We start from the raw sequence: 19306 nt of genomic DNA, 5'->3' as shown, positions 1-19306 counted from the left end.
AAAACATCTGTATACACTGTTTTTAACATTTATTAACCTCATGGGAATTATTTACATGTCTGTAGCAATTGTAAGACAGATGTGCAGACTGTTAACACGTGCTTTAGCCATTCATTACACATTATTACAGATATATTATTCTGTGATATCAAACTATAATTGACTGTTCATATACCAGTTATGGATGCTTCAGAGGAGGACTTACAGTTGTTGACAAATACAAAAAACGGCTTTTTACAAAGTGTTCCTGAGCCCATGTAATAATCTCTTTTCTACAATCATGTGTTCACAAAGTGGTGAACCTCGCTCCATCTTTGCTTGTGAATGACTGAGTCTTTCCAGGATGATCCTTTCATATCCAATCATGATACCATCACCTGTTACCAATCAACCTGTTTACCTGTGGAATGTTTCCAGTCTTTAGCTGGAAAGTTAGTTAATGAGTTAAAACATTAAATAGATTGTCTTTGTGCAATTGAGTATATGTCAAGAAGGATTAAGAAATGCTTATATTCTGCTTTTTTTAAGTATTACACAATATTTTTGGAGTCACTGGGGTTGTAAGCAATGTGAATTTAGGTGAACTTTGACCCTTTCTAACCCTGGATCTTAACAGATACATTGCAACCTTTTAAGTTACTTACAGGAAAGAACAAACTTTAAAAATACACACTGGCAAAACCACAGGTTATCGAGCAGAGAGGAAAATTCTGATTGTACTGATTACGAGGTACAAAATGTTCCCGTTGATTAACAGTCAGCTAGAAAAATGTGAACATCCCATCAGCAGGCTGCAGAAGGATTGATTTGACATTTGTAGCCAGTTACAGCCTGTTTAAGCAACCATGTGTTCAAAAGGTCAAAAGATAGGTTACTCCTATATGAGACTTAAATGTTAGTGTGTCTGTGTAAAGGAAGAGGTTACAGACATGAGACCTCAGCATCTTTCCAAAGTGTCTTGTCTGAAGTTGCATAATCACACTGATCTGTGACACTTAAGGAACTTATTGAACCAGCAAACAGATAAGTGAGGCCAGGCTAAGTTACACAGAGAGGAGACTTCATTTTGACACTGATGTGTAAAATGTTGGTCTGAGTGAGGCCTGACCCCACGGACCTTTAATTAGACGCACTCATCCCAGCTTCTGGACTCTGCACCCTGTCAGTTAGCTGAATCAAGTGGGTACCATTGCCCCATGAGGGATGTAGACCAAACCTATGTGAAACTAATAGACAGCTACAATGATGTTTGGATATAATACAATTTATGTTTAGATTTGATCATAAATCTTAATGTGCAAAGTAACTACAAAACACTGTGGGTTTGAAAGTGCAATGTTTGCCGCTGAAATGTAGTGGAGTAGGTGTGTTAAGTGGCTTAAAATGGACATATACTCAGGTACAGGTACAAGTACCTCACAATTGTAGTCAAATACAGTACTGCCTGTTCCAGATATTGTTCTCATTTAGCCTGGCCAAAGGATGAGAATTAAATACACATTATACTCCTCACATCTGCATAACCACTATCATCCAGCATGACATGAACTTTGTCATCTGCTCACATCTGCAGAGCTGGTTATCCAGGACCCCCAAATAACTAAATCTGCTCTTGATAAGTGACCCACTAGATTTGACAAACACAGACTGCACACAAGGGCAACTGTGGAGTTTGTCCCCTGTTTCTGTTTTCAGTTTTTGGATGTTAATCTTTGCTCTTTTGTCAAATAGTAGATCATTTGACCTCTGTGGGCCTCAGTCATTTCAATGAAGCCATGTCAGAGGCTTGGAGAAGAAATGTTTCTGTGGTGGAGGTGATAAGAAGGCCCCAACTAAATTCTGACTTTTAATAAGAGGTTACAAGACAAATGGATTAAAACCTGCTGATAAACCACTTTTCAGGTGTTATTTTATTTTATTTTATTTCTTTTCAGTAAATCTTAAGTAATTAATGACTCCTGCTGTTGCTGTTGTGGAGTAAAAAGAACAATATTTTCCTCTAAGGTGTGGTAGAGTAGAAGCATAGAGCTGCACAAAATGAAAATACTACAGCAACGTGCAAGTACCTACAAGTACAATACTTGAGTAAACCACCGCTGCACCAGGGCGTTGTCTTAAGACATGAATTCATCCTTTAATTCTTCTTCGACGTTGAATAAGCGCGTTGTCTCCAGCGGCTGTTTACCACGTGACTTTCCGGGTGTTTCTTAAACCCTCTGTCACATGACCCTGATGTCAGTCTCTGCAGCGGTGGCGGTGACAAAGTACTAAAGGCAAGCAAAGTTAGCCTCACGACTCGCACATAAAAAAAAACTTTAAACGTGTAACGACAAACGTGAGTGTTTTTTTGTTACCATTAACGGAACTCTATCATCTCAAAAAATCCGCGCGCTTGACTTTCAGTCTGTGTTGCTGTTGTTGTGAGGCTAACGTTAGCCTAGCTAGCACAACATCACCTAGCATTAGTAGCTGCGCCCAGTCTGTTGTGCTGCCGTGATTTCGCCCTGACAAACGCAGAAGTAGCTCGTACAGAGACCGTACAAACATGACGCAGATCGGTGGTGTCCAGTCATGGTGCCTGGCAGTAACCCTGCAGCTGATTCTCGGTGAGTATTGATCCCGTTTGTCCCACATTAACTACCTGGCCAACATAAACAATAACGTTACCAACTCGGAAGGTCACACATAACCTGCCTTCAATTCGTAGGACTGTCTGTTAAAATGACATCGCTCGCTCTTATTCAGCTGACGATATGTTTTCTAAAGACCCTGAACTGTGAGGACAACAGTGAGATGTAGGCTCCCGGAGCCATTAGTTAGGCCTACACGTTGTTTAACTCAGGTTTCTGTGCCTGAATTGGTGGTGTCACTTCCAAATGCTGCTTTGGTAGCTCGGCCTTGAAAATGCTGAGTTCACGTCTGTTTGTGGCGCAAGTTAGCGTCATTTCAATGCAGTTTGCGGCTGTTCAGTCAGCCAAACATGGAGCAAAGGTGTCGCAGAGAGTAAATCTTGAAGCCTTGTTGCCTCTTCACTCCTTCACTAAGTGTCATTTGTCCGAGCAGAGAGTAGTCGTGCAGCATATTTGAGTCAGTGTCGTTGATAATCCATCATCACAGTGCAGGTTCGCTCTTAAATTATGCTCTTAAATACAGTTATGAGGTAATTGTACTTTGCTTGAGTATGTTACAGATTCCCAAAGTACATGTTTTAAGACACATAATGACAGTGTGCCTGAATGCTTTAAATAGCAATTTGTGTCTGATGGTTTTTGCATTTTTTGTTGAACATTATAAAAATTGCATTGAAGAATCCAGAATCTGTGAATATACAAATAGTATATAGTATATATTAGTTGTAGTATGCATTGTAAAAGCTGAAACCATCAGTCGTGTGATTGATTAGTCCATTGACAGTTTTGATAAGAAATCTAAAGTCTTTCTTCTTTTTTGCAAAAAAAGACAGATTCACTGGTTCCAGCTTCTCAGATGTGAATAAATGCTGATTTAATTTAAAGTAACCCCAATTTTCTGTCATTTTATCCATCAGATGATAAATCAGGAGAACAATCAGCCCATTCATTCTGAATGGAAATAATAGTTGCAGCTCGACACTTCTCAACCCACTACGTTTATCTGGCAGCTGTATTTACTAATATAACTGTCTGCTAGTAGAATAAATGTGCAGCTAATCGCTTGTCACCTGTATTCTGCGTTAGAGACAAAGGTGGACACATAACTGTGTGGAATGTACCAATGAAAGCTCACACGGAGGATCAATAGTTTGATTTTCCTTCTGTCACCCGTTTGTTTGGTTGATTCATTTTCTGCTGTTTTTCAAATCTGAGGATAACATCGACATACACGCCCCATAGTGGTTCAGACCAGTCAAACCACTTGCTGGTTTGCTGACAGAAGGAAGCTGTATCGGTTTAGATCAGAGTGAAGCTCCGACAGTGTTTCAGATGTCACCGCAAGACTTGGAGCTGTGGTATCAGATATAACATTGCTACTTGAACAAGAATATTTTTATATTGTGTTGTTGCCATGTCAACAATCTGAGTACTTGTTTTAAATAGTCCATAACATAACTAGGTCAAGAGCAAAAAAAAACCGAGTCATTGTTTTTAAGGAGAACCGAACTGAAATGAAAATCTGAGTGTGTCAGTCAGTTTCGCACATTGCTTTAGTGAAACGCTGTAATTAAAATAGACACATATCACAACCTGCTGTGCACCTACCTCTTTGACAGTGCACAAGTTCAGTTTTGTAGATTAAAATTACTTTGAAGAACTTGACACCTCTTCTGTCTCACCCACGTAAAGGGCTACATGAGCAAAGGAAATACAGCAGGGCGACATAGAAAAACGAGATGCATTGCGCTGTATAACTGGACCAAGCTGAGGAGGATCAAGCTGATGAGGAAACATCAGCACTCAGAAAACAGAAAAAGACTGAAATAAAACTACTGGAAATGAAACATAAATTACCTGCAATAACCTTTGATTTCGGACAAGTAGCAAGATGAAAAAAACGTAATAATGAGCTGAGTTAAAGAAATGTATTTGATTGTTTCCCCCCAGAATGTTGTGATTATATTGTGTATTTTGGCTCGTTTTATTGATAGAATTATTTACTTCATAAGCTTTACAAAGCATTAACTTTAGTTTCCCCGTTACAAAGTATTCATTTGCAGAAATCTTACATATTTTCTCTGAAAGGCCTCTTAAAATGACCTTGTTCCGGGCCTAATTGTCCCTACTTTGATACTTTGGGTCGTATGATTGTGAAACAGGTATTATTTTGCATTTCATGTGATTTTAAAAGTCTCAAATTCAGTTTGTGAGCCCTGCAAACCCTGTTTTTATGTATTTAGTACTGAACACCCTGCATCAATATCCTCTTGCAGCTGCATTCCTGCATCAGGGGTTTGCTACTGTTGCCCCACCGACAACTGCCCAAACCACTGCTGCCCCGCACAAGGAGCCCGGCAGACCTGAAAAAGGAACCTACATGGTCACCAACAGCAATAGTACAGCCTGTTTACTGGCATCCATGGGTCTCCAGCTCAACATCACCTTCAGCTCTGCCTCCCAGAATAAGGTGCCTAAATGCAGACACTCAGCATTAGTTTGAGTCCTGTAGCAGCTGCAAGCCAGGACACATGAACAGGTTTGAAATGCTAACTGTTTCATCATTGATTTGCAGACTGTGCAGGAAGTTGTGAACCTTCAGCCCAATATGACACGAAGCTCGGGGTCATGTGACTCAGACAGCGCCTCCCTGCGGCTCACAACTGATGCAGAGAAGACCAACCTCACCTTTATCTTCACCCTGGTCAGTACACTGTGCCATGTGTCCTCCTGCACTTCCACAAACGGCCACTAGATGGCATCTGGAGCTTGAGGGAAGCTTGCTTTTCCTGCAGTGTTACTGACTTCTGGTGGTCTTGCTGTTTTTCACCAGAATACTACATCCAATAAGTACCACCTGAGTGAAGTGTCTCTGTCAGCAGCGTGGACAGACATGAAAGGTGAGTGCACTTTACCTCCCAGGATTCATGTTACCTTCCTTGTACCAGAGAAATTGGCATGTGCCCACTGTATCCTGGGCTCCTTATAACTTTCTGTAGTGTAATCAGTGTTTTTGTTTGCTCAGAATGAGGGAAAGCACAACTTCACCTCACTGAAGTAATGGGAAAATGAATATGAAGAGATGTGTGGAGCTCAGTTTACATTCTCTGCCTCTCATTAACTGACTGTCAGGTGGTGTTAAAATATTTCCGTATATATATTACACAGCAAACAGGTCTTTCTTACACTGTAGTGCATAAAGGCCACTCTGAAATACCAGAAAAATATGATATAATATAATACAGCAGCCCTGCAGTAAAACCCGACATTATGAAACCTTTAGGTTTTGATCGGTCATTTGTGTGTAGAGGTGAAGCATGTTAACTTTGGAATTCATTTTTTATAAATACGTGTATTTTTTTATAAATATGTGTATTATGTATATTATGTCTCGGTATTGATCCATCCTTGAGCTTCAGTTGTGAAGTGGATCCTGCTTTGTATTGGTCCTCTGAGCAGTCTGAAGTGAAGTGATTGGCGCACACAGAACACTGTAAATGTGAGATTTTCCCAGTTGTTGTTGGGACATTTCCATCAAGTTAATCTGGGTCTCTGGGGGTCTTCACTTCCTCAGTGGTGGGAGTAGATGAAGACTTTTGTGTTGGCTCGTGCAGTCAATCAGAGAAATTGCCGTTTGTTGCCCTCAGTGTTGCCTCCCACATAATCATGTCATCAGAGTCAGTGTCAAAGAGAGGAAAATAGCAGTTACTGGATTTTTTTTTTTTTTTTAAGAAAGGCATGGTTTCAGATCCTCTGTGCTGTTTTTTCCCTCCACTTTGAAATTGTAACTGAACAGTTCTGTTTGGACATTTTAAAGCCTTTACAGAGGCAAAAGTGAGAAGACAGGAAACAAGCTACAGATGCAACAAAGGACCAAAGGCCAGACTTGAACTTGAGCACGAGTCGATTAGAAAGTCTTTCTCCGCCTTCGGTCCTCCTCTCTGGCAGCAGTCCTGTCATTCTGTCTCTGACACTTGACAAATCGACAGCATTTTTCTTGTAACATGAATTATGCGCTATATTTTCATTTCCCCCGTAGTGATTCTGCTGTTTCAACCACTGCTTGTTTTTTAAATGGATCCTATTACTGTTGAGATCAGCAGGTCTTGAACAAAGAACAGCCTTGAAACCCTGAATAACTCATCTCTCCTCATCAAAATTACACATTTTGAATTTTGTCCTTGAAAAAAAATTCCCCTCATGCTTTAAAATGGCTTCGATGTAACTCAACACCTTTGCCTTCGTTCAGTATGCACGGACTATGAATATGCACATAATTGCCGCCTCCGTCTCCAGACACCCCTCCACTGTTCGCCTGCAGCTCGAGCGTACCTGTTCACCCTCGACTGTGCTCATCAAACACACAAACAGTGTTTTCTGACAGAAAGCCCTGAAGGAAAACGTCTCCCATGTGCTATATGCACTTGACTTATCAAATCTTATCTTGTTAATGCTATCCTAGCAGCTCATGAGGACAAGCTTTATCATGACGTACTCTCTCTGTAAATAACCCCAAAAGTCCTGCGAGGTTTTCAGTCAGGGTTTCAGCTCAGCCGCCTGACGAACTGCTTTGAATAAAGTCTCCTCTAACTTTCTTCGTCAACACCCTGGAGCCATAGAAAATGTCCTGTCAGCATTTGACATGAATCATGATGCAGCTTGGCAGGCTAACGTCAGCTAACATTATCTAGCACGCTGCAGATTTGTTTGAACACAGTCAACAGATAAAAGTTGAGAAAAATAAACCTGGCGGCTCGTACTCGCTGTGTCCCAGCAGACATGGATGGAGCAGGGTCGAGCTTCAATATAGGTTATATTGGAAAACTCAGATATTCAGATCCTTTGGTAATACATGAAGGTTCACCAGTTCACGCCTCTGCCATCATTTTGAAAATGGTGAAACTGCAGAATACCATTATGCAGCCACACATGGCTTCTCTGAGACCCCTTGTTTGACTGTAGCCCTACCCTGAAAGTTGGCTGGTTATTGGTTCCTCAGGTATGTTACATATAGCTGTCTGTGTGAGACTGTTGTTGCTTTTTATTTAAGTTAATTTTCTCTCTTCACATCACTTTATGTCCTGTCTCTGTCCCTTTTGTTTAACCCTCTTTCCCCCGTAATCTCTCCCTGTTCTGTCATCTGCTGTAGATCCCTTCTTTGTCAATAATAGTAACCTGGACTACCTGCGAGGCACCCTGGGTTACTCATACATGTGCCGCGAGGAGCAAACTCTGAATGTGGCCCAGAATTTGTCCATCAACACGTTCCAGGTGCAGGTGCAGCCCTTCGGTCTCACCGGGGACCAGTTTGGAGCAGGTAAACGCTTCTGTCCAGTAGAAAGTGATAAAAATAGATCTACTGCGTTCTTGCTCTAATTTGTCTTCTCGTGGTCTTTTTTTCCCCTTTACTTTGTTTTACTCTCTCAGCTGAGGAGTGCCAGTTGGATGAAGACGACATGCTGATCCCCATCATAGTTGGAGCAGCTTTAGCCGGTCTCGTCCTCATCGTGCTCTTGGCCTATCTCATTGGCAGGAAGAGGAGCCATGCTGGCTACCAGACCATCTGAGGTCACTGGTCACTCATGTTCCCTGAGGCCAGAGTGTGCGATCCCACCCTTGAGATTAACCACTGTTTTATGAGATTTAATCCCCCCCCCCCATCCCCCCCATCCCCCGCTGTCCCTCCACCCTCCATCTCCCTGCCTCTTTGTGTGTGCTGTTCTTTGCCCTCATCAGTAACACTAATCATTATCACTTTGTCGAGGTTGATCTGCTCTGAACTGACCTGCCGTCATTGAAAAAAGGAGACTTTGTTTGGAGATTGCAATGAATTGAGGAAAAACATTATTCCGGTACTATGTCAAGCAGGGGGTGGATGCTGATCAGAGGGTCCTTGAGAGTCCTCAAATTGTATTGTACTATTTATGATTTCTGTGAAAGGAATTTTGAGGGATTGTGGGATTTGCTGCTGTAGCTTTTCTTATTGTTTATCTGCTTTTGGGTGACCGTTTTTAGTGTTGTTGCCCTAAATGTGGTTTGTTATTACAAAGGGAATATTTCAGGCTGTTAAACTTGATCTACTTCAGACAGTAACTTTTTTTTTCGCAACTCTGCATTTAGCCCCAGTATGCAGATTTTAAGCAGCACACTAAAAACACAGTAACCTGAGGTGTCCCGTCAGCAGTCAGATGCATGTATGGATTTCTTTTGTCCACTGGGAATAGTATGATAGGTCCTTCTTTTCCTCATAAAGGTTCTCAACACATTTTGAATGGAGACTGTTGATGCAGTTGTCGGCTTTGAGCATTTTGATCTGTTTTACTTAACTTTCATATTTAAAGGAACAATTCGCCACGTTAGGGAATGGGCTTATTTGCTTTCTTGAGTTAGATGAGAAAGTTAGATCGATGTCTCTCTCATGTTTGCTAAAAATGAAGCTACAGCCAGCAGGTGGTTAGCGTAGCTTTACACAGAGACAGTGTTGTTTTTTAAACTTGTGTTTCTTAGTGAGCTTTAGAGGTGCTGGTAGGCAGATTTAGTTACCCTTGGACAAAGCCAGGCTAGCAGTTTGCCCCTGATTCCAGTCTTAATGCTAAGCTAAGCTAACCATCTGCTGGCTTTCTCAGTCAGAAAGTCAATTTCCCAAAATGTTGAACTATTCCTTTAAGTGATTGCAGCTACTCTTTTGATTCTGATGTTACAGTGTGTATGCGCACACACACGCACACACACACACGCACACACGCACAGCAGGAGTTGCTTAAACAATCTAAAGAAACAGTACTGTTGGTTCAGGTGGATGAAAAAGCTCAGGACATCACTGTCAGAACGTAATTATGCCGTTGTTGTTTCAGTCCAATGGGTAGTTTTTCCTTTGTTTTTCTTTCCCCTGTATGTGGGTCCATTTGGGTTTTTGGTTTTGGTTTCTGAAGGGAAAGAAGTTGCACTAAAGTCCTGAGAAACAGCCCCATGTAATGATCAAAGTGGCCAAAACACTGGTCAGTGTTCATCAGTGCCTTCCCAGCTGTATCAGAGATGGGATTAAAGTAAAGCCAACACCGCAGACGTACTCACTCACTGACGCTGTCATGTCTGGGACATTTTTCTTTGTGTCTCACAAAGCCTTCGTGTACTGTTACTACCAGAAATGTGCATTGTTTGATGTAGTAGGAGAAAGTGTTTTTTATGTTTTTTTGTCTTCCCTCATCTAAATATCCACGTAGTGATTTAATAAGGTTTTAACGGATTTGCCTGAACTGTTTTCTAAAGGAGAGGTCAATAAAAGTGAACGAACGAAGCTGTTTGACTCTCTGTTTTGCCTTTGTTATACAGTTGAGCATTCAAACCTGCTCATAGCTGCTTTTGTGTGAACTCCTTAGAAGTGAAGGTTACAACATAATTGTGTGCAGAATTAGAATAAAGTCTTTTTTTGTATAGTAAAACCACAGTTTTAGTTTTGATTACAGTGGTTGTCAGGTATGCAGGTTTTATGTCCTCGAGGTATAAATCAGTCCATAGTAGATGGCTGAAATGAAAGCCAGCAGGACTTTGAATGACAAAGCTTTAATACTGTATAGTTTTGTCACATCTTGGCACAAAAACGGCTGGAAGAACAAAGTGCAGTACCTGGATTTTATATTTATATGTGTATATATATATCTTCTGTCTGTTTGCAAACATGGTGCTCGACTGTTAGAACAAGTATGTTCGGCAACTTATCTGAAGATAACCAAGAAAATGTAGTTGGCTTCTCACTATCGTGGAAATCACTGACCAAAGAGATGATTAGAAAGAGGCGCTAGATGCCTGAAAAGAGATACATGACTAAAATTAGACACGCAGTGACGACGGAGATGCAAAATGACTACAAACATTCAAATAACAGAAAAAACGGCCAGGAGGATTTCTTCCTTTCAGTCTGTCGCTCCTCTGTAGGAGACGTTGTGGACCTTTAACATGTATGTTTACTGATGTTATTCCATAATCACATTATTTTGATTGTCAATAGTTGTTTATTTGTTGTTCATTTATTACCGTGAATGACTGTTTTTTGAGATGAGCTTAATCAAGAAAAAGCTGAGGGCAATAATTCGGTTTCTGCTTACAGTAAAAAGTGAAACACAAGGTTTTAGAAATTAGCACAGACCAAAACTGCATCACTCACGTCCTGCTATTGCAAAGCAACATCACTGTAGTGCAAGTAATAAAATCATGATATTTAAATACCTTTTTGCAAAGCATAAGGTGTGAAGTATCTAAAGCAGCAGAAATATTCTGCAGCAAAACATGAGGTCCAAAAACATCATTAAAAAGCTTCATCAAAGCACGTCCTTTAAATATCCAGTCCACTGGATTAGAGTGTAATATAGCAGCGTAGAACAGAAGCAACCAAATGTATGTCCATTTGCAATAGTGAATTGTGTTACTGTCTTATACTGAAAGGAAACTGGGGGAGCAGTGGATCTGTCTTCATGGCTGTCCAGATTCTTCCTCCAGCACTTGTTTTCTGCATTTCTCTCTCAGTTTGTCAATAGTTGCCATAGACAGGCTGCCAGGTTCAGTAAAGATTTTCTGTAAAAAAAACAAACAAACAAACAAAAAAAAAAAACAGTTTGAGAAAATGTCAAATGAATTATGGTTCAAGACTATTCCTTTAAAGAAGTTGACACACCAAGCTGTATTTACGTGGAGCCAGTAATGTCCCTCATTATAAGAACTCAGAAAAAAGAAACCTTATCCATAATAAAGTGACTCTGGCTATGAAAGGAATTTCCATTCCAGTGGGTTAAATCTGTCCTAACCGGAAAGAAGGATGAACATTTGTCATGACACCTCCTTTTCTGAAGTGCTTAATGTCAGTAGACCTTTTGTAAGGGCTTGCTGGTGGTGGAGAGCTGGTGTTGGTATTAGAACGGTTTGAAACAGGGAAACGTTAATCAAATTTGTAATTGTAATATTAAAGGAAAAATGGACCAGTGTAACCACAGCTGCTGTTTCCTCATTTTTTGTCATTTCTTGTTGCACCTGCATGAAGTTGTGGCAGTCTAGAGTGAAGGCTCCGCAGGTGATTTGTTTGAAGCACTCGCACACATCGGGCAAAGAGCGAGCTCTCAGGATCTCCGGCTGGTGGTGGACGATGAGAGTCAGAGCAACGCGGAAAAGAACCTTGGAGCCCTCGTAGAAAAGACAATCCCAGACGCGCAGAACTGTCTAAAAGTAAACACAAATGTCTGTAAGATGATGTGCTTCAACGTCACCACAAAGTCTTCATTTGTCTCTACCATTTAACAACTCTTCCTCACCTCGATCGGGAGTATGTCAATGTAGAGGCAGATGAACCAGCGTGACACCACCAGTGTCCATATGCCGGGATACTGGGCCATGAGCTGTCCTACTGCAGGAGCTTTAGCTTTCACCAGCTCCCCAAGAACCTCCTGGTCAGTCTTCAGGCCCAGCATGGCCTGGCTGTAGTAGTCTGCAATATCCCCAAAGTACATGTGTTTTCCTTTGTATAGCAAGCACAACAGAGAACTCTTGTTTCCACCTCTAAGATCAAATCTAAATGCCCACAGACTTTCTTACTTACAACTGAGGGTGGCAACATTAACTGACCATGTACATTTAAGGTTTTAAATATCTGACTTTATTTTAATGCTTTGATTGATTAGTCATTTGGAACGTACTATACAAATAAAGTTTGGATTGATTAAAGGCTCTGCACCACCTTGGTTTACTGACACAGGTGTTTTCACTCATGTTGTCTGATTAGACCTCTTGTCTGGACACTTGACTGACGCCTCCCTCACTTTCCTCCACCAATCTCATTGTTACATGAGCTTTGGTGACCTCATGCATTTCCTGGCAGGGCCTTGCCCAGCTTCAACCGCAGCAGACCTCTCATCAGACGGAGTAATTGAAAACACCTGTGGGGGTGTGCGCAGACCTTAATCAGGGACGGACTGAGCATCTGGCATAGCGGGCATTTTCCCGGTGGGCCGACGTGCTATTTGGGCCAATAGTCGGCCACTTTTTTATTTTAAATATTGGTCTGACTAGCCCATAATACCAGACTGTCGATCAGCGGCCCGATTGACATTAGGCTGGACCAATCACATCGTTAAACACCAACCGCTTTCGCTTTGGTCTAGCCGGCATGATGCATTCGGCAAATAAATAAATAAATAAATAAATAAATAAATAAATAATAGTCAGAGCAAGAGTTTGTTCATAACCACCGACCGGCCCTCGACACACGCAGTTCTGCGGCCTATAGGTTATTTTCTTCACTGACATTTGACGGGACTCATCTCGCCCAATCATATCATGAAACACTTCCCCTCTCTTACGTCGGTAACGCAATCTGTTAGGATCTTCGAGAATGGAGAGAAAACGAAAAAGAGGTGCAGAAAAAACTGCGGGAGAAAAAGAAGCTGGCTCTTCAAGCCAACGCTGCCAAATGCGCAAAAATGTCTGCTATGTTTGCCACGGCAGGGCCTTCATCAGCTCCCGTGGCCGATGACAGCGGTGGTGGCGACATTGAACAGGGACATGCAGTAAAACCTGCGTTAAACTGGACTCCTTTACTCCTTTCTGACAGGATTCCTACACTCCGACGCTGACTAGGATGCCTTCACTTGTTTGTTAAAGGAGGAGTCCTTTAGGGGATGACTTCACTTGCACCCCTTTTCCTTGGTAAGTTCACAGTTGATGTAATGCAAAAGACACAGATGATCCTCTCATTCTCAGGCTATTATTATTATAATTATTATTATTATTATTATTATTATTATTATTATTATTATTATTATTATTATTATTATTATTATTATTAGTGTGTGTGTGTGTCCCGGGTCGGATCCCGGCCAGGATTGTCGTTATTATTATTATTATTATTATTATTATTATTATTGTTATTAGTAGTAGTAGTAGTAGTAGTAGTAGTCGTAGTGTGTGCGTGTCTGGGTCGGATCCGGGTCTGGTCCGGGGTCGGATACAGGTAAGTCCCGGGAATTTAACCCGGAACTTATCCGGGACCGACCCGGAAATTTCCCGGTATTTACCCGGGACCAACCTGGAAATTTCCCGGGACTTTACCGGGACCGACCCGGAACTTACCTGGGACCGACCCGGAAATTTCCCGGAACTTACCCGGGACCGACCCGGAAATTTCCCAGGACATTGCCGGGACCGACCCGGAACTTAGCCGGGACCGACCCGGGAAAGTTCCGGGTAGGACCCGGGTAGGTACAGGTCGGATCCCGGGTCGGATGCTGAAAAACTGATTCATGCCTTTAATTCAAGCTGACTCGACCCATCTGTTATCATCATCATTATTATTATCATCAGTGTGTGTCCCAGGTCTGATCCCGGCCAGGTTGTAAATATTATTATTATTAGTGTGTATGTCCCGGGTCAGATCCCGGGTCGGATCCCGGGGGCCCGTTGCACAAAACTAGGATTAAGACATCCAGGACAAGTGACTGAGCTGAGCCAATCCAAAACATGAGCGTCCAGGCTTAATCGGTTGCACAAAGACCAAGCCAGGATGAGCAGACACGGATTTAACAAGCCAGGTGAAACCTATCCTGGATAAGTATGTGCACGCGGCTTCCTCAAATAGACCCCGCCATCGATCACAGATTCTCGGATTCACCATGGCAACTAGAGCGGCTTACTTTTCCCCGTCGGAGGCAGAAGTTCTCATGGAGGCTTACGAGGAGGTGAAGGACCAAATTAAAAAGAAAGGCAACACCGCCACAGTTATAAAACAACGAGAGAAAGCGTGGCAAAGTATTGCAGACTGCCTGAATGCGTAAGTAGCGCACAAATACCCACTCACTGCTCCGCTGAAACCATTACAATTACAATCCAAATAGTTGATTAACGTAGTTGTACTCTGATTATGAATCAGTTGACATTGTAAGTGAAATTGTGTAAATGTAACTGCATCAGACTGTATAACTCCTTGTTATACCATGGTCTGGATGAATACTCGATTCTGATTAGCTGTAGGGTGTCCGTTAAAAAGTGTTGTAGGACACCTATAAAAAAAGTTCTGGTCAAATAGCCTGATTGTTCTAAATTATTGCGCTGGCTCAAACGCTAGTTGGCCACAGAAACTGTCTTGCTTACCTTACTTACTTACTTACTTCGCTCGATACAGAGTGAATGGTAAATAATATTTATAAAAACGATTTAGGATAGACTTACTAGCTTGATACACGTTTAATGATCGGAGTGAATGGTGGATAATATTTCTTGCAATAAAAATGATTTAGGAAACTATCTGTGGACAAAATGTCGCATCATCCTCTGGACACACACAAGCGGTAAGAGGCGCACTTGCCCTCTGAAATGATACTTTGTATCACGTAACATAACGTTAACAATCATCTCACTTCCCTCCGCTGATTAGGTCTAATATAACAGCTGCGGCCGACCGAGCTGCACGTTCTGTGGCCAGAGCCGGTTACCTTGGCAACGCGTCACAACGACAGATATTAAATAGTCCACTTCTTGTGGAAAAACTTACGATTTTAACGGAAAGCAGCATTAACGTATTAATAATTGATTAAATATTTCTTTCTTTCGTAAGTGGTATAAGCGGAGCTTCGCATTGGACGGTTCACGCCTCCGCGTCGTCCATTCATTTCTGATAAAGGACACCTCATCGGGCACTATCTCTTACATAATTTCTCTTTGGGATAAATAAAGTTGATCTTATCAAGTTAGATTGATTTGGCCTCTTATGTTTGTGCCGTATACAAGCTTGCAGGCTCCTGCATCCATTCATTTGTTTGTTCATTTGTTGTGTACAGATTTGTCCTGCATTTATTTCGGTGTGCAGACATGTGGGGTGTATTATATACAGACCGTTGGATGTGTATTTATTCTTGTGTTGTATAATATGCTTTGATTCTGTGCTTTCTATCTTGTAGAGTCACTGTGTGACTTCAGTTTGGAAAGGAACTGATGCTTTAATTTATCCTTATTCAATAAAGGAACATCATGTTACTCTTTGATGTGTATTTATATTTATATTGGATGTGTATTTTATATATAGCCTATGGGAAACTGTCTATCTGATGATTCAACACATCTAAAATCATCATTTATCTACAATGATTGAAATTAATTAAAATTGAAATTAATGATGCTTATGTTTTGTGTCAAAAAGTTTTTGAAAGAGTGTTTTTGACAAAAACACCCTTTCGCTTTGGCCCTGCGGCGTAATGCATTCGGCGAAAAAAAAGTCAGCGCAAGAGTTTGTTCATAACCACCGACCGGCCCTCCACACACGCAGTTCTGCGGCCGGTTATTTTCTTCTCTGACACGAGACGGGACTCATCTCGCCCAATCATATCATGAAACACTTCCCCTCTTTCACGTCGGTAACGTAATGTGTTAGGATCTGCGAGAATGGAGAGAAAACGAAAAGGAGGTGCAGAGAGACTGCGAGAGAAAAAGAAGCTGGCTCTTCAAGCCAACGCTGCCAAATGCGCAAAAAGTTCTGCTACGTTTGCCACGACAGGGCCTTCATCAGCTCCCGTGGCCGATGACAGTGGTGCTGTTGGTGACATTGAACAGGGACATGCAGTAAAACCTGCGGTAAGCTGGACTGCTTTCAGAACACTTGTCATGAGGAAAGCAACCCAACCTCTTGGTAAATCTGATAATGATAAAACGTCAATAACATATTTTTGGCTATTGTTCTATGGCCAGGTTATTCTAGTTAATTTATAATACCTGTATACGCACGTTTTTTTTTTTAAAGACATTGTGTATGCAGCCCTCTCCCTCATTCATGTGTCATCATCCCTCTTCAGTTTTCAGTTTCTAAGCTGCTATTCTTATCTTGAAGATTGACCAACAATTAAATCTCTCTTTCTCTCTTTATCTCTCAAACAGACATACACAGAGTTCAAAGTTCACTCAGGAGTTCAGTTACATTCATCCTTCTGGACTGGGTCACTTCACAATTTATTGAGTACTACTCTTGGAAGAGATCACATCTGATCCATCATTTCTCATCTCTATTCTTTCTCTTTTCTTCCTCCCTGAAACACATAGGTACACCCAATACGATGAATTCTGCTTAAAGATCCATTACTGTGATGGAGTGTATTTTTTTGTAGTGTTAATAAATTAGAGTTTTTGGAAATATTTAATGTGTCCATTCTCACTGATTCCCATTAACTCATTGCATGGCTTAAGGTACGTGGTTTTAAAGAGTTGCACAGTTGGTACACACATTCAAGAGACTGAAAAGACCGAAACGTGTGCGTTATCAAATGTGGTGGGCCGGTTTGGTCCAATATGCCAGGGCCGATTTCTTGTCCCAGTCCGCCCCTGACCTTAATCATGTGTTTGAGCATTTACCCGGGAGCATTCTGCCCAACAATGCATCCATGAGCCAGAAGGACTTCTCTTCATCTTTGGTGATGAGGATGAGGTAGCCTGCAATGAAGTTCATGCCCTGCAAACAGAGAGAGAGAGAGAACAGATGATCTAACTGTGTGTGAGCCCACTGGCACACTGTCGGTCACCTGTTTACACACATGCAGCCAAATACACAGCATGAATCATGCTGCACATATCCACGGCAACAACGTATTTCCAAAAGCTCAATTAAGGATGTGATTTTGTCACCAATAAATTATCAAATGTGATGACATCCTTGCATGTCTGCATGCATGTTAACGTCACACCTGTCATTTTTTCATTTAGTAAATTGATTGCTTTTATTTAGATCAAAGAGTTCTCAGGTTGTACCTCTATCCAAAAGCTGTGTGAGTTCAGTAAGCATCAAAATTAAATTTGCTGACCAGGAAGCTAACAGGAATTAATGAATGTTGCACAGAAAGCCATGAAAGCTACATTTGGGGAAAATCCAACACATATATTTAAATGGATAAGAAGCTGGTCAGTCCTGTTCTTTAAGTAAACAGATGTCAAATGAGAGAAGAATGAACATTGTTGAACAAGTGTTTTTTTCACCTGACAGTATCCAACTGCTTTATCATGGTGTCCATAGGCCAGCAGCACATTGTACAGAGCTCTCTGCAGGCTCGGCTCTGCTGTGCTCTTGAAGAAGACGTTGTCAGGAAAGGTCCTGTGCATGTCTGCCAAAAAACAGGACTGTGCTATGATATGGACCTGTGTGGTCATGCAAGTTGAGGCATAGATGTTGTTTCATGAAGGGGAATAGTGAATTGTCGTGGTGTAGACTTTTTCACAACAGACATTTTAACTTATTATAGTGGGGAGCGCACAGGTGTTACTAATTAACATTAACAGTGGCTCTGTTGTATTCAAGTGTCCCAGTCAGTCATGACAGTGAGCCAACATCAACACTACCAGGACCCTGAAACTGCAGCAGCTAAATGGAACTCAGCCATCATTCATGTCACCATTTACATCTGTGCTTTTCCTCCTGTGACATGTCAAAATGTCCTCTGTGAAAAAGGCCTGTTGTCGCACCTATACGAATGGTTTCCCTCAGCTTGGTGTCGTGCTCCATGGCCAGCAGAGACTGGTAATAACCCGGGCTGCTCTCCAGTCGTTCCTGTGCACCACTTGCCGCCATCCAAATCCTGGCACGGTGCTCATTTGGCACTCCTTTACGCACATACCTTTTCACTTCCAAAGCAGATTTTAGAGTTACTTCAGAAAACCATATCGGCACCAGAAACGAAACAGTGGTATGATTTTAACTTGTACCTGTCAAGTTCTTCTCCACTTTTGGTTTCTCTTGCAGTAGTTTGGACCATCTCATCAACCTTCTGTTGAGGACAACTATATAATCATTCATCATCTCCTTATAGGGTTCAAAATCGTGATGTCTCTCAAAGCCATAGGGGTCAATCCTGCTGGGGCAAATGAGGCATATACAAATGAATGACAATGTACAAAGCACCAGAGTGAAGAAAGGACCAACCCCACCCTTGTCTCTCCCTCCTGCTCCCTGATGACAGACACTACAACAGCCTCCGCTGGGTAGGGTTTCTGTAGCGGGGAGATCAAATACCCCAGCTGGAGCATTAGTCAGTTTTAAATTACTTTCAAGTGCGAGTTAGGAGCAAGGAGCAAAATTCATGCTGAAAAATACAACAAAACAACTCTGAGCTATGATATTTTACCAAGCTCGTTGTTGGCTTCTAATAGCAATTTCGCAAGTTTGTTAAATAAAACATAAAGTGCAAAAACAATGACCTGACAAGGAAAGAAACTGATGATAATAACTGGCAGTCAGGAAAGAAGCAACATGAATATACATTAAAGCAGCTTAAGTAAAAGAAAGCCAAAACATGCAGTCAGAGTGAACACCACATCGAAGTGAAGCTCACCTTTTGCTGTCATTATTACATGTAAGAGGCTGAGAAACGTTTCCTGTCATTTCGCTCTCCATTGTGTGTCAGGTGCTGCGGGGTCCGTAGTCCACCAAGGCTATAAACAACCTGCACGGGAGGCTATTTCATTTGTATTACTTGGAAAAGAACCGGTTGCTGTCAAGGTAAATAACAATGCGGTCAGAGTTTCAGATGACACATGTTCCCTGAGAGGAGGGGCTACTTACGACAGGTAACGTCCACAGCTATGTGCTTTATTTGCATGCAGAGTACCTGGAGGAAGAGAAACAGTAATGTTTGCTTGTGTTCTTATGATAATGAATAGTG

General features: G+C 41.7%; 2 protein-coding genes across 3 annotated transcripts; one reads left to right on the top strand and one right to left on the bottom strand.

Moving 5' to 3' along the window:
• Nucleotides 1-2218: 2218 nt before the first annotated feature.
• Nucleotides 2219-11205, top strand: lamp1b (lysosomal associated membrane protein 1b). The gene is made up of 6 exons (XM_070976622.1): nt 2219-2606; nt 4907-5100; nt 5206-5334; nt 5464-5530; nt 7780-7947; nt 8058-11205. The coding sequence occupies exons 1-6, from the start codon at nt 2546-2548 to the stop codon at nt 8195-8197; spliced, it is 759 nt and encodes a 252-aa protein (XP_070832723.1). The 5' UTR covers nt 2219-2545; the 3' UTR covers nt 8198-11205.
• On the bottom strand, nt 11100-19038 carry LOC139340700 (growth hormone-regulated TBC protein 1-A-like). Of its 2 annotated transcripts, none has more exons than XM_070976619.1 (8): nt 18977-19038; nt 18351-18499; nt 18111-18269; nt 17628-17752; nt 17010-17106; nt 11933-12105; nt 11655-11840; nt 11100-11201 (listed from the first exon to the last, which is right to left on the bottom strand). In XM_070976619.1, exons 1-8 carry the CDS (start codon nt 19036-19038, stop codon nt 11100-11102), a joined length of 1053 nt encoding a protein of 350 aa, XP_070832720.1. The 2 variants fall into 2 exon arrangements, with proteins under 2 accessions (XP_070832720.1, XP_070832722.1); XM_070976621.1 differs by having other exon boundaries at nt 18351-18496.
• Between the last annotated feature and the right edge of the window lie 268 nt (nt 19039-19306).

This window comes from Chaetodon trifascialis, chromosome 12 (genome assembly GCF_039877785.1).
Source record: "Chaetodon trifascialis isolate fChaTrf1 chromosome 12, fChaTrf1.hap1, whole genome shotgun sequence".
In the NCBI taxonomy this organism is placed as follows: Eukaryota; Metazoa; Chordata; class Actinopteri; order Chaetodontiformes; family Chaetodontidae; genus Chaetodon; species Chaetodon trifascialis.
This window is presented reverse-complemented; position numbering and strand designations above follow the sequence as displayed.